The sequence below is a fragment of the Sus scrofa genome, chromosome 7 (assembly GCF_054392235.1).
Source record: "Sus scrofa isolate SSC_HxYL_T2T_F1_AM1 chromosome 7, Sscrofa_HxYL_maternal_Yorkshire_Landrace_v2.0, whole genome shotgun sequence".
Lineage (NCBI taxonomy): Eukaryota > Metazoa > Chordata > Mammalia > Artiodactyla > Suidae > Sus > Sus scrofa.
In genome coordinates, this window is record NC_139389.1 from 47779615 (window position 1) to 47793573 (window position 13959).

General features: G+C 51.7%; 1 protein-coding gene and 1 long non-coding RNA gene across 5 annotated transcripts; one reads left to right on the forward strand and one right to left on the reverse strand.

Annotated features, from left to right (window-relative positions):
• Window positions 1-4433: 4433 nt before the first annotated feature.
• LOC110261531 (uncharacterized) lies at window positions 4434-12185 on the reverse strand. Of its 3 annotated transcripts, none has more exons than XR_014810220.1 (5): window positions 11894-12185; window positions 11135-11291; window positions 10349-10580; window positions 9692-9888; window positions 4434-6666 (listed from the first exon to the last, which is right to left on the reverse strand). It is a non-coding gene; the product is annotated as an uncharacterized LOC110261531 (long non-coding RNA). The 3 variants fall into 3 exon arrangements; XR_002345744.2 differs by having other exon boundaries at window positions 11840-12185; XR_002345745.2 differs by lacking the exon at window positions 4434-6666 and having other exon boundaries at window positions 7474-9888.
• MYMX (myomixer, myoblast fusion factor) lies at window positions 9814-11112 on the forward strand. Of its 2 annotated transcripts, none has more exons than XM_021098792.2 (2): window positions 9814-9854; window positions 10290-11112. In XM_021098792.2, exon 2 carries the CDS (start codon window positions 10350-10352, stop codon window positions 10614-10616), a length of 267 nt encoding a protein of 88 aa, XP_020954451.1. In that variant the 5' UTR covers window positions 9814-9854; window positions 10290-10349; the 3' UTR covers window positions 10617-11112. The 2 variants fall into 2 exon arrangements, with proteins under 2 accessions (XP_020954451.1, XP_020954452.1); XM_021098793.2 differs by lacking the exon at window positions 9814-9854 and adding an exon at window positions 9933-10028 and having other exon boundaries at window positions 10290-10777.
• Window positions 12186-13959: the final 1774 nt, after the last annotated feature.

Consider the following 13959-nt stretch of genomic DNA (forward strand, 5'->3'; position numbering starts at 1 on the left):
ACGCCGGATCCTTAACCCACTGAGCAAGGCCAGGGATCTAACCTGCAACTTCATGGTTCCTAGTCGGATTCGATAACCACTGCGCCACAATGGGACTTCCTTGAATTGTTATTGAAGCTGGGTGATTGATATTTGGGGGTTCATTATTCTTATTATTTATTTATTTACTAGTTTTTGGCTGCACCCAAGGCATGCGGAAATTCCAAGGCCAGGGATCGAACCTACACCACAGCAGCGACAATGCTAGATCTTTAATGAGGCACCAGGGAACACCCTTTAAACATTGAAGTGTAGTTGATTTACGATATTTCAGGTATAGAGCAAAAAGATTCATATATATATATTCTTTTTCAGATTCTTTTCCATTATAGATTATTACAAAATATTGAATATAGTTCCCTGTGCTATACAGTAGATCCTTATGGTTTGTTTTATATATAGTGGTGTGTATCTATTAATCCCAAATTCCTAATATATCCCTCCCTCCCCTCATCCCCTATGGTAACCATAAGTTTTTTTTTTTTTTTTTATGTATGTTAAGTCTATTTCTGTTTTGTAAATGAGTTCATTTGTATCATTTTTTTCAGACTCCACTGTAGGTGATATCATATAATATTTGTCTTTCTCTACCCAACTTACTTTACTTAGTGTGATAATCTCTAGGTCTATCAATGTTGCTGCAAATGGCATTATTTCATTCTTTTACAAGGCTGAGTAATATTCCATTTCATATATGTATATATATGAATGTGTATATATATACACTAATATTATATATAAGGATATATATATATGTATATATATACACATGCCACATCTTTATCCATTCATCTGTCAATGGACATAGGTTGCTTCCAAGTCTTAGTTATTGTAAATAGTGCTGCTATGAACACTGGAGTACATACATCTTTTCAAATAAGAATTTTCATCTCTTTCAGGAGTTCCCATCGTGGCGCAGTGGTTAACGAATCCGACTAGGAACCATGAGGTTGCGGGTTCGGTCCCTGCCCTTGCTCAGTGGGTTAACGATCCGGCGTTGCCGTGAGCTGTGGTGTAGGTTGCAGACGCAGCTCGGATCCCGCGTTGCTGTGGCTCTGGCGTAGGCCGGTGGCTACAGCTCCGATTCGACCCCTAGCCTGGGAACCTCCATATGCCGTGGGAGCGGCCCAAGAAATAGCAACAACAACAACAACAAAAAAGATAAAAAGACAAAAAGACAAAAAAAAAAAAAAAAGAATTTTCATCTTTTTCAGATATATGCCCGGGAGTTGGATTGCTGGCCATGCCCACATGGGAAAGTTCCTGGGCCAGGGATCAAACCCATCCCACACCAGTGAAAATGCTGGATCCTTAACCTGATGAGGCCCCAGAAAACTCCTATTTTTAGTTTTTTCTTTTTTCTTTGCTTTTTTTTTTTTTTTTTTTTTTTTTTGCTTTTTAGGGCCACACCCGCAACATATGGAAATTCTCAGGCTAGGAGTTGAATCAGAGCTGTAGCTGCCAGCCTACACCACAGTCACAGCAACGCAGGATCCAAGCCGTCTCTGTGGCCTGCACCCCAGCTCACGGCAACACGGGATCCCCGACCCACTGAGTGAGGCCAGGGATCCAACCCCCATCCTCGTGTATACTAGTCGGGTTTGTTAACCACTGAGCCACGAGAGGAACCCATATTTTTTAAGGAACCTCCACACTCTTTTCCATAGTGGCTGTACCAATTTACATTCTTACCAGCAGTGAAGGAGGGTTCCCTTTTCTCCACACCTTCTCCAGCGTTTGTTATTTGTAGACTTTTTCATCATGGCCATTCTGACCGATGTGAGATGATACCTCATTGTGCCTTTGATTTGTACTTCTCTCATAATTAGCAATGTCCAGCATATTTTCATGTACCTATGACCCACCTGCTATTTTCTCTACTTTGGTGTCATTTTGAAAATTACCCCAACAAAAAGTTTTGTAAAAATCTATAAAACAGGAATTCCTGTCATGGCACAGCAGAAACAAATCTGACTAAGAACCATGAGGTTGTGGGTTCAATCCCTGGCTTCACTTAGTGGGTTAAAGATCCGGAGTTGCCACGAGCTGTGGTGTAGATTGCAGCCGTGGTTCAGATCCTGTGTTGCTGTGGCTGTGGTATAGGCCGGCAGCTGTAGCTCTGATTAGACCCCTAGCCTGGGAATCTCCATATGTTGCAGGTGCAGCCCTAAAAAGAAAAAAAAAAAAAAATTATTAAACAGGTAATTCTCTACCTTTCCAAATTCCTAAAAATCAGCTCCTATATTTCATAGTTTTACTTTCCACTTTTGGGTCTCTAATGCCTCTGGAATTTTTTTTTTTGTGGTTGGTGTGCCAGAGGATCAAATATTATCTTTCTTCCATAGGTGGCCAATTGTCCCAGCTCTATTTCTGACCCTTCTCGTCTGACCAGAAATTTCTCCTCTGCCTCATATATCCGTGGGTATTGTTTCCAAGCTCTCTGTTCTGAGCTTTAGTCACTGTGTCTATTCTTGCCTTTTGCCAGTTTTAATCCCCATATGACCAGTATCTCTCAGGCCAGATTGGTCTCCTTGCTTCTTTTTTCTTTAGAATGACATGGCTATTCTTGACACTTCTTCCTTCCATATGCATTTTTATGATCAGCTTACCCAGTTCCAGAAAGGGAAAATACCCCACACTTTGGGGTTAATTGGAATGGCGTTGGATTTCCAGATTCATCTGGGGGAGAACTAATATCCTTATAACATGCCACTTCCACTTTCCTGACTACCTTGGCACATCTGTCCACATCCAAGATTTTCTTTTTTGGTCCCTAGGTAGAAATTTTGCTTGTGGTCTCCACGAGGGTCCTGCTCAGTCTTTGTTAGACATGCTCCCAGGGCCTACGGGGGTTTAGGGCTCTCCCCTCCCCCACACCAACCCCGCCCAGCGCCCAGCGGCGCATCCTTCCTCGGCCCCTCCCCCAGCCCCAGGGGCCACATCCTCCCCTCCCACCGTCCAGGGAGCAGCTGTCCTACTCCAACAGCTGAATGTTCCTGGGAGCCTCGCAGGAGTGGACAGGGCTCCCACCTCCCACCTTGGGGCCCCGTCAGCTGAGTCTGGGGAGAGGGACAGTTGTTTCAGTGGGGACAATGAGCTGCATTCTATTCAGGTCCCTCTCTGGGCCTCCCCTGGGCCTGGCCAGGGCAACTGTTCTGGTGGGTAGAGAAGGGCTCCACCTGTCAGCTCTACTTACGTACTCTTTCAGGCAACATCCAACTCCCTGACCCATTTTCTTTCTCGGCTTATTTATTTATTTATTTATTTATTTTTGTCTTTTGGCCATTTCTTGGGCTGCTCCTGCAGTATATGGAGGTTCCCATGCTAGGGGTCGAATCGGAGCTATAGCCACCGGCCTATGCCAGAGCCACAGCAACTCGGGATCCGAGCCGTGTCTGCCACCTACACCACAGCTCACAGCAACGCCAGATCCTTAACCCACTGAGCAAGGGCAGGGATCGAACCCGCAACCTCATGGTTCCTAGTCGGATTCGCTAACCACTGAGCCACGACAGGAACTCCTTTTTAGGCTTTTTAGGGCCGAATCTGAAACATATGGGGGTTCCCAGGCTAGGGGACGAATCGGAGCTGTAGCTGCCGGTCCACACCACAGCCACAGCAACAACAGATCCTTAACCCACTGAGCAAGGCCAGGGATCAAATCCGCATCCTCATGGATACTAGTTGAGCTCATTTCTGCTGAGCCACAACAGGAACTCCTCCTCACCCATTTTCTTCTTGTCTTACAAGCCTGCCTGGTTTATGCCCTCTGGCCCGATAGCCTGTTCACGAGTCTGTCATTGCCTGGAGTTGGTGTAAAAGAATGGCGGCTGTAGGTAAGGTTCCATCCTTCTCTAACCTCAGAGGAGCTGACATCCCCACAGTATTTTCTTAGTTGTTACCTCCAACTAAGGAACTGTCATGTTCAGTCCCACTCCAGTAGAACAGTGTCTACTGTTTCAGGCAGAGAGGTGCAGTGAAAGGTGACAGGGCTGAACTCCCAATTCCAGGCTAGAACCCGGCCCTCCCGCCAGCATGCCCTATACCTGGCTGGCCTCTGCACCTGCTCCCCTCAGCACTCCCTGCCCTGGATGGGGCATCCCTGGCCTCTTCAGAATCCTTGTCCAGGAATTAGCCCTCCCTCAGTTGGGAAGGGCTGCAGGCCAGTGCTGATCCTCCAGGGGTGATGACAGGCCACTGGAACATGGCAGAGACCAACCCGGGCCTCCAGGGCTTCTTCAGACTTTAAATGAGCCCCAGCATCCCCCAACGCCCCCGCCCAGTGGCTGTTCCCGAGCGTCGGGATGCCTCATGGCAGGTCTTCAAGGCCCATAGGGCTGGCCTCAGACATAGGGGCATTGGAGGAAAACCCCAAATGATGGAAGAAAGGAAACTCTTATTTATTTATTTATTTATTTTTCCACTGTACAGCCTGGGGACCAAGGTACACACACATGTAGACATACTTTTTCCTCCCATTGTTGTGTTGCGATGTGAGTATCCAGACATAGTTCTCAATGCTACACAGCAGGATCTCATTGTAAATCCATTCCAAGAGCAATAGTTTGCATCCGTTCACCCCAAGCTCCCACTCCCTCCCACTCCCTCCCTGAGCAGCCCCAGCGGGTCCCAGAGCCGGCATGCGGATCCAGATCCAGGTGACCATCAGTGACCCCTGTGCGGGTCAGAGCAGAGTGAGGGGCCAAGCAGTGGAGTGTTGACCCCTGGATGGAGACAACAAAAGGAGTGGGAGGAGCAGCCGAGTGTTTCCAGATCTCAGGAGAACCCATTACAGCTCTCCCCACTGCATCCTTAGTTTGCCCATCTGATTGTTTTGTTATTGTTGTTGTTTAAGGGCTCCATCTGTGGAATATGGAAGTTCCTGGGCTAGGGGTCGAATCTCAGAGCTGCAGCTGTCGTCCACACCAATGCTGGATCCCAGTCGAGCCCTATCTGCAACCTATGCAGCCAATGCCAGATCTTTAACCCCCTGAGTGAGGCCAGGGATCGAACCCGCAACCCCATGGTTCCTAGTCACATTCATTTCTGCTGTGCCACAATGGGAACTCCACTTTTTTTTTTTTTTTAATTGACTTTTTAAATTGTGAAACAGGAGGTTTGGCCAATTTCCTCCCCAACTAGCAGAAGGTAGGGGGCAGAGGTCAGGGCTGTGCAGACAGGCTCCATTACTAAATCAGGAACTAGAAGGAACTGCTCCCAGGGAGCTTTGTGGCCAGAAGGGATGGTTATCTTTCCAGGAAGGGCTGAGGAAATCCTTAGGTTTTCTGCCTTGGGGCAGGCCAGGATGGGGAGGGGGGAGGGGGGTTAATCTCAGGAGTGGGTAGGACAGAGTTTAAAATGGGCGTTAATCCCAGGAGAGGTAGAGGGGTAGAGAATAAACTCAAACCAGTTGCAGACCCTGGACACAGCCGCTGCCCCTCCTCCACCAATCTTCCCAACCCTCTGGGGTTTCCCATTGTTACCAGAGACCGCATCCTGTTTCCTTTACCTACCTCACTGCCCCAGGCCCCTGGAGCCCCTCACTGTTTACATGGGGGCAGGGGTGTTCCAGAAGTCTGTCCCTAGGCCCTGGATCCTAGGATCTCACAGCTGGAAGATCCTGCAGCGATGGAAACTGTACTTGAGGGGGGGGGTGCGGGGCAGACTTGCACCGAGGTTGCAACTGCACATCTGGGCCAGCACTTGGTGGGGCCTCCGTGCTTCCCTGAAGGATCCCAGAGGGAACCTGACTTTCCCTCCTTCAGGCTCCGCCTGGTCAGTTCCTCTCCTCCAGGCGCTCTCTCCAGATGAGTGTACTCTCTTCAGCTGAGTGTGGCCTGCGGTGCTCTCACATGCATCCTAGGAGTGCGTTTGGCTCCACGGAGCTCTGGGACAAGCAGGCTGGGGTTTGGATCCCATCACAGAAAGGTTTTTTTTTTGTTTGTTTTTTGTTTTTGTTTTTGTCTTTTTAGGGCCACACCTGTGGCATATGGAGGGTCCCAGGCTAGGGGGTCCAATCAGAGCTGTAGCTGCTGGCTTATGCCACAGCCACAGCAACACCAGATCTGAGCCTCAATTTCAACCTATACCACAGCTCATGGCAACACCAGATCCTTAACCCACTGATCGAGGCCCTGGGATCAAACCTGCATCCTCATGGATGCTAGTCAGATTTGTTTCCACTGAGCCACGAAGGGAACTCCCACAGAACTTTTTTTATTTCTTCTTACAATAAATGTTTATTGGAGTTCCCGTCATGGCTCAGTGGTTAATGAATCTGACTAGGAACCATGAGATCGTGGGTTTGATCCCTGGCCTCGCTCAGTGAGTTAAGGATCCTGCATTGCCTACAGCTGTGGTGTAGGTCACAGATGTGGCTCAGATCTGGTGTGGCTGTGGCTGTGACTGTGGCATAGGCCAGCGGCTATAGCTCTGATTAGACCCCTAGCCTGGGAGCCTCCATATGCCACGGGTGCAGCCCTAGAAAGACAAAAGGACAAAAAAATAAAAATAGGGAGTTCTCTGATGGCCTAGCGGGTTGAGGCTCCTGCGTTCTCACCGCTGTGGCTCTGGTTGCTGCTGTGCGGTGTAGGTTCAATCCCTGGCTCAGGAATTCCCACATACTGCCTGTGTGGCAAAAAAGAAAAAAAAAAAAAAAAACAAGAGAGAACCTGAAATAAACGTTGCAACTCTCAAAAAAAATAAATAAATAAATAAATAAATAAAAATAAAAAAATAAAATAAATGCTCATTGCCAAGGATGGGGGATACAGCAGCAAACGAAATAGACAGAAGTCCCTACTCTCATGGAGTTTACATTCTACTGAGAGTGGCAGATAATCAACAAGGTAAGGAAGGAATCTATATAGCCTGCCAGAAGGATTTGCCGAGGAGATAATGCAGAGGAGGGGCTGTAGAGAAGGCAGCAGGAGATGGGAGTGGAGAGAATGTTAGATAGAATGGATGGGTAATATCTGGGCAGACTGAAAGGAAGTGAGAGGTTGGAGCCATGTGGATGCCTAGAGAAAGAGCCCTGTAGGGAGGGGCAATAGCAGGTGCAAGGGCCCTGAGATAGAAACATGTCTGGCACAGTTAAGGAGCCGCAGGAGGCCACTGTGGCTAGAGCAGAGAGAGAGAGGCAAGGACTAGAAGTTGACTCAGGAAGCAAGCCAGGGGGAGGTCAGACACCCAGGGGCTTACAAGTCACAATTAAAGCCTTTGGCTTTAACTTTGCCTGAAAAGGGAGCCATTAGACCATTTGAGCAGGAAAAGGACAGGATCTGACTCATGTTTTTTTAGAATGATCATTTGGGCCACTGTGTGGAAAAGAGAAACAAGAACGCCAATTAAGAGGCTGCTACAATTCAGATGAAAGATGACATGTCAGATAAGGCTCGTGGGGGTGGCACTGGTGAGAAGTGGCGAGATGCTGAGTATTTTGAAAGCGGAGCCACCAGGATTTATTAACATGGGTCGTGAACTAGGAGTCGAAGAGAGGCCAAGAATAACTTCCAGGATTTTAGCCAGAGTAACTAGAAAGATGCAGTAGCTACTTGTAGAGATGGGAAAGCTTGAGGGAGAGGGCAGGTCTGGGGGTGGGCGTGGTGGGTGGAGACCAGGCCATTTCTCTGCTGTGGGATTCTGGGGAAGTTGCTTAACTTTTCAATGCTGGTTTCCTCATCTGTACAAAGATTATAACAGGCACTCCCCTGCAGAGCGGTGGCAAGAATTGAATGAGATCACCAGCTCTTAGGCATGATGCATGCAGGTAAATGCGTGCTCAGTGCACGTCCCATCCACTGCCCAGGGATGACAGTGACCATCACAGCTTCTTAGGAGGACATAGGAAGGAAAGGGAGACTCTACCTATGTCTGTATTCCAGCTCCTCTCCCCAACTTCCTCCAGGTAGAAAGAGGACAGACTTTTCGGACAAAATTGGAAGTTCTCTCTCCTCTGACAGGTTCCCTGGAGGATGGAGACAGACCCTGTTCACCTTGGAGACCTGCTGTGGACACCCCCTCCCAGAATGTGGCTGCTCCAGTTGGGCATCAAGAAACAATGGCCAGGAGTTCCCGTCGTGGCGCAGTGGTTAACGAATCTGACTAGGAACCATGAGGTTTTGGGTTCGATTCCCTGGCCTTGCTCAGTGGGTTAAGGATCCAGCATTGCCGGAAGCTGTGGTGTAGGTTGCAGATGCGGCTTGGATCCTGCATTGCTGTGGCTCTGGCGTAGGCCGGCGGCTACAGCTCTGATTGGACCCCTAGCCTGGGAACCTCCTTATGCCCTGGGAGCGGCCCTAGAAATGGCAAAAGAAAAAGACAAAAAAAAAAAAAAAGAAAGAAAGAAAGAAAAAGAAAAAGAAAAGACAAGGACCTGCAGAAAACAACTGCCTGCATAGATGAACCACCTACAAGGCTTAACTGCCCTTTGTCATGGGACTCGACGCCCCTACCCCTCCCTTGACCTTCCCCTCCTCCTTCTTTGTTTTGTTCCTGCCATGATCTCCATCCAGCCACAGATTCTTTATAAGCCCAGCATTTCCTCCAAGTCAGAACTGGTGCCATCGTGAGCTCAGCCCGTGCCCCTCTGATGCCTTAGTAAATCTCTTTTGCTTCACTAACTTGGCCTGCCTCGCGCGTTCCTCCCTCAGCAAATCCAACATCCTCGAGGTCTTTGATGGTTTTGGAGAGGGTGACGGAGCTAATAGCGGATGGTGGTGGGTTGACGATAGATTCTATTCCCATGACCTTATTACCAAACACTCTCCGGACCATTATCTCATCTCAGTCCAGCAAGGCAAAAATTACACCCATTTTATGAAATAGAAGAAAGAAGCATTTAAAAACAAAATAAAACAAACTCAGACCTTTTCTACCTAGCTAACTCATGGAACCGCATTTAATCTTGAGGGGAAAATATGGGAGAAGAGGGGCTTAACATGGGTCTCCCTCTTCCTGTCCCCGAGTGGGAATGCCACCCAGCTGTGTCCAACTGGGTCCTTCAGTGAGATGGGCTGTGACCCCACGCCTCTATCCCCAGGAGAGGGCCCATGGGTGCCTGCCCTGATCCTACTCTGTCTCAGCCACTCTGAGCACGCCCCGGGGGCTGCAGCCTTACTGCATCTGAGGTTTGGGTCAGTAGAGCTCATCACAGTCCCATTCCAGTTACTCCTCCCAGTTCCTCCTAGTTACTGAGGCATCGGACAAAGGCACCAGGAACCCAGAAGAATGAACGTGCCTCAGGTCACACCGTTAGAAAGTGCAGTCTGGAATTCCCGTCATGGTTCAGTTCCTACTAATCCGAGTAGGAACCATGAGGTTGCAGGTTCGATCCCTGGCCTTCCTCAGTGGGCTAAAGATCTGGGGTTGCCGTGAGCTGCAGAGTAGGTCGCAGACGCGGCTTGGATCCCACATTGCTGTGGCTGTGGTGTAGGCCAGCGGCTACAGTTCCGATTAGAGCCCCTAGCCTGGGAACCTCCATATGCCGAGGGAGCGGCCCAAGAAACGGCAAAAAGACACAAAAAAAAAAAAAAAGAAGAAGAAGAAGAAAGAAAGAAAGTGCAGTCTGGCTTCTGACTCTGAAGTCTGCACCCAGCAGGAGGAATTCCTGCATCACTTCTCCCAGCCCAGCTGCCCTGTCCCTTCCACATACCAGGTGCCAGAAAACAGCTGTCTCTGCCTTGTTCCCCCAGCCTCGGCAAGCTGTCCCGGGTGGGGCTGAGCTGGGTGGGGCAGCCCTGTGTAGTGTCCAGTGAGGCTGTGGCTCCTGCAGGCAAATTCAGCCAGACATTGATGCTGAGTGGCTGCTCGGACTGGTGAGAGCTGCTGCCCATCCGTGGGGGTGGGGACCTGGGAGGGTAGGAAGCCTCAGGTCTGGGGGGATCGAGATCCCTGAAAAGAAAACTTAGACCTGCCCAGGGAAGAACTCCTGCTGGACTGAGGCACAGGGGTTAGGGAACGCCAGGGGACTGAGTGTGCCTGAGGAGGGGGTGAGTAGAGGAGGGGAGGTTCGAGGGACAGTAGGAGACCCCTGGAGGCTGGGAATGGCGAGCTGCAGGTCCCAGCCCCCTCTTTACTCTTGCTTGGCTCCCTGTCTCCCTCTGTACTACAGTGAGAACCCTCCTGTCCCAGCCCCCCTTCCCAGAGGAAGGGCTCCAGGAAAGCAGAAATGACCTATGAATTGAGACCTGGGGGCAGGAGGGTGTAAACATAAGCAGGGGTGAAATCTGCCCAGCCTTTGTCTTGGCCAGGTGAGGAGGGAAGCAGGAAAGACAAGCCTAGAGTCTGGATCGCCTTGGCAGTCACTGACCATGCCCGCTCCGCTGCTCCCGCTGCTGCTGCGAACGCTGCTGGCCCGCCTGCTGCTGCCCGCTGCCCGCCTGGCCCGTCGGCACCTCCTGCCTCTGCTGCGCCGGCTGGCCCGCCGCCTGGGCTCCCAGGATATGCGAGAGGCTTTACTGGGCTGTCTGGTGTTCCTCCTCAGCCAGAGACACCCGCCAGATGATGCCGCTGCTGCCGGGGAGGCCTCCAGAGTGGCCCGCCTGGAGAGGAGGGAGAGGATAGTTTCTCAAAAATGAGGCTGCGAATCCCAGCAGTAGCTGTATTCATTGAAATGCTTTCTTTTGGAGTAAGACAGCCTTGGCCCCTTCACTGACCGCAGCCTGCCCAGTGGGCAGAAGACATGGTGGGGGCACTGAGCCTGAGAGGGGTCTAGCCCAGACGTGCCTCCTCTCTCCCAGCAGAAATTGTTGGAAGGATGCTCTCCGTATCTAGCCGAAAACCATCATTCTCCCTCCCTCCCTGCATTCTTCCCAAGTCCATTTCTAATCACCTCGGGCCTCTGGGGGAAGAACGGACTCTCCTCCGCCACCCTCCACCCCCAGGCTAACAGGAACATGAGACCCAATGAGGGCCATTGCTTAACCCAAGGACAGGCGATTTAGCTAATCCAGACTGTCTGTCTGTGAGTCAGGATTCACCTTAAAGTAATAAGACCTTTGTTCCTTAGAGAGTCAGTCCTGCCCTCAAAGTCCAGCATGCAGCAGGTGCTCAATAAATATTTGTTGCCTTGAATTCTTGGCATGCCTTTTCCTACCTATTCCATTGTCCCTCCCCATCCGCTTCGCCCGGAATTTCTCTTGTCTAACTTGAGTAGATGACACTGTGACCCAGCAGTCTGTGATCTGGCTGGTCAGTTCAAGGTAAGGAGGTAAAAGTCCTCGGGCGACGGAGGAGACTCTTGTCAACTGGTGCTGTGGAAAGAGGGAGATCTGCTTGCTGTGGGACCCTGAGGGCATCCACCCAGAGGGGCCCCTGAGGGGTGCTCTGCCCAGGAAGGGACTTGGGGGGTAGGGAGCTGGGTGCGGTGTGATCTGAAGAATTCACCTCCCCATTTCCCCTCCCCAGTGAGAGGCCCTGGGGCATCAAATAGGAGTTGTCAGAGGCATTTGCATGCCAGCCTCCGGATAATTTGCTTAACTTTCCCAGGCAATATTCCTCTCTCCCCATCCCAGAGAGTCCTGGGCTCTCAGTTCAAAGGGGGACAGTGAGGAGACTACAAGGCCCCTTTCAGGACCGTCATCCCGTCAGCATAGCCCTCAAAGGTTGGCCTTGGGGAAGAACCGAGACCAGGGCCCGGCGCCCCCAAGCTGGCCCCGCGGGGCTTTCCGCCAGACCCCCGCCTCCCTACCCCCCAGCGCCATCTGTTTCCACCCGGAGTCCACAGAAGCCAGCGCACGTGCTCGCCCGGCTCCGGAAGCTGGCCTCGGGGGGAGGGGCAGGGTGAAAGGGGTTCCAACACCTGGTGCCCTCCGGGGTCACAGGCGCCTTTATTTATTTATTTATTCAGCCGTACTCTGGGCCTCGCCTCCCGCTGGCCTCCTGGGGCGCTCCCCGCTACCGAGCAACGCCGGCGCTGATCGGAACCGAGCCGGCCGCGGGGCGCTGGGCGAGCGCCAGGATCGCCCGTTGCTGCTCCTTCATTGCCGGGGAAGGGGGGCAGAGACCGGTCAGACCCGGCGCGGGCTACGGTTTCTGGACAATGGCGACGGTCCCAGTCCTGAGATGAGGAGGCCAAACTGGGACTAGGGGCCGGCAGGCCCGGGAATTTCCGTCCCCGCTCGCCGACTCCGGATGCCCCTCCGAATGTCCCAGCAGGTGCGCGGGGAGCAGAGGCGGGGCGGCGGCCAGAGGAGTTGTCTACGCAGTTCCCCCGAGGGCGGGGCGGAGAGCGGTGTGGGCGGGGCGGAGAGCGGAGAGCGGGGTCCTTGTGGGATGGGGAAGTTAATGGAGTCCGTGGCATCTGCGGTTTCTGGCGGAGGAGATCCTTTCCTTGGACTTTGGAGGCCCTGCTTAGATGACTGCCCTATTTTAACCATATGCAGATGTCCCCAAGATCAGCGACCTCCCCACAGCAGAGGGTTGGGGCAGAGGTCTGAGAAAGACAGCTGAAAAACCAAGCCCAGACTGGTGAACAAAGAGTTGAGTCTTCCTGAACCCTGACTCCTGTACACATCCATAAGGAAAGTGAGGGACTTGAGGTGTCTGACTCTGAAAGGGCCAGATCCTACCTTTAGCTTATTTATTTATTTATTTATTTTGCTATTTTAGGGCCGCACCTGCAGCATATGGAAGTTCCCAGGCTAGGGGTGAATCCCAGCTGCAGCCACCAGCCTACCCGCAGCCACAGCAACATGGGATCGGAGCCGCGCCGCGTCTGCAACCTATGCCACAGCTCAGGGCAGTGCGGGATCCTTAACCCACTGAACGAGGCCAGGGGTCCAATCCACATCTTCATGGATATTAGTTGGGTTCTTTAGGCTGAGCCTCAACAAAAACTCCCTAATTGATGTTTTGTTCATGGGTTTTTTTGCATTAACTTTTGACTTTTAAAAAAATATTGCGTTAAAACATTATCTGAGAGTTCCCATAGTGCACAGTGGTTAACGAATCTGGCTAGGAACCATGAGGTTGCAGGTTCGATCCCCGGCCTTGCTCTGTGGGTTAAGGATCCGGCGTTGCTGTGAGCTGTGGTGTAGGTCGCAGACACAGCTCGAATCCTGAGTTGCTGTGGCTCTGGCGTAGGCCGACAGCTACAGCTCCGATTCGACCCCTAGCCTGGGAACCTGCGTATGCCGTGGGAGCGGCCCAAGAAATGGCAAAAAAACAACAAAAACATTATCTGAGGAGCTACCTCTGTGGCACAGCGGGTTAAGGGTCTGATTGCAGCTGGTCTGCTGCTGCAGGGGCGCTGGTTCCACTGCCAGCCTGGCACAGCTGATAAGGATCCAGTTTGTCACAGTTGCAGCTCGGTTTTGATCCCTGGCCTGGAAACTTCCATGTGCTGTGGGTGTGGCTGAAAAAGGGGGAGAAAAAAAAAACAACCCACAATCATTATCTGGATTCTGGAATATTTGGGTGCCCCCTTAAATTCTGCCCCCCAGGCAAGTTGCTTCTCTGGCTTCTACCTAGTCCCAGCCCTGCCACAAGGCAGTGGAGATAGTGTTGCAAACATGACTGAGAACATAGTCATGAGATGTGCTGGTGACAAACTGCAGAGCCAAGCAAACATACTTCCAGCAGACACAGATGGAGGCAGGGCTGGGGAGATAGGACTGTGGGTAAGGTGATGAGGCAGGCATGGGGCCTGGAAGGGGGAGGAGGGTGTCTGGGGCAAGCCACCGTCTCAAATAGGTGGGGGATAGGGTGGGGGGGGGTCCAGCTGGATCAGCCCTACACCTTACTCCTGTGCCAGGGACCTGGGCAGCCCAGGGAGGGAGGGAACCCTAAGACTAGGCAGAGTGACAAGGACTGGCTGAGCCTGGCGGGCTCTGAGGCTGTCCAGCAGAGGGCCCTGGCACTCAGCAACCATCTCTGCATAGGGAGTTGTCTCCAGAGGGGTGTGGGTGTTGGCTGGGGGCC

What these genes read in the sequence shown, in the direction of transcription:
- MYMX (XM_021098792.2), top strand. Translation starts at nt 10,350, where the DNA reads ATGCCCGCTCCGCTGCTCCCGCTGCTGCTGCGAACGCTGCTGGCCCGC.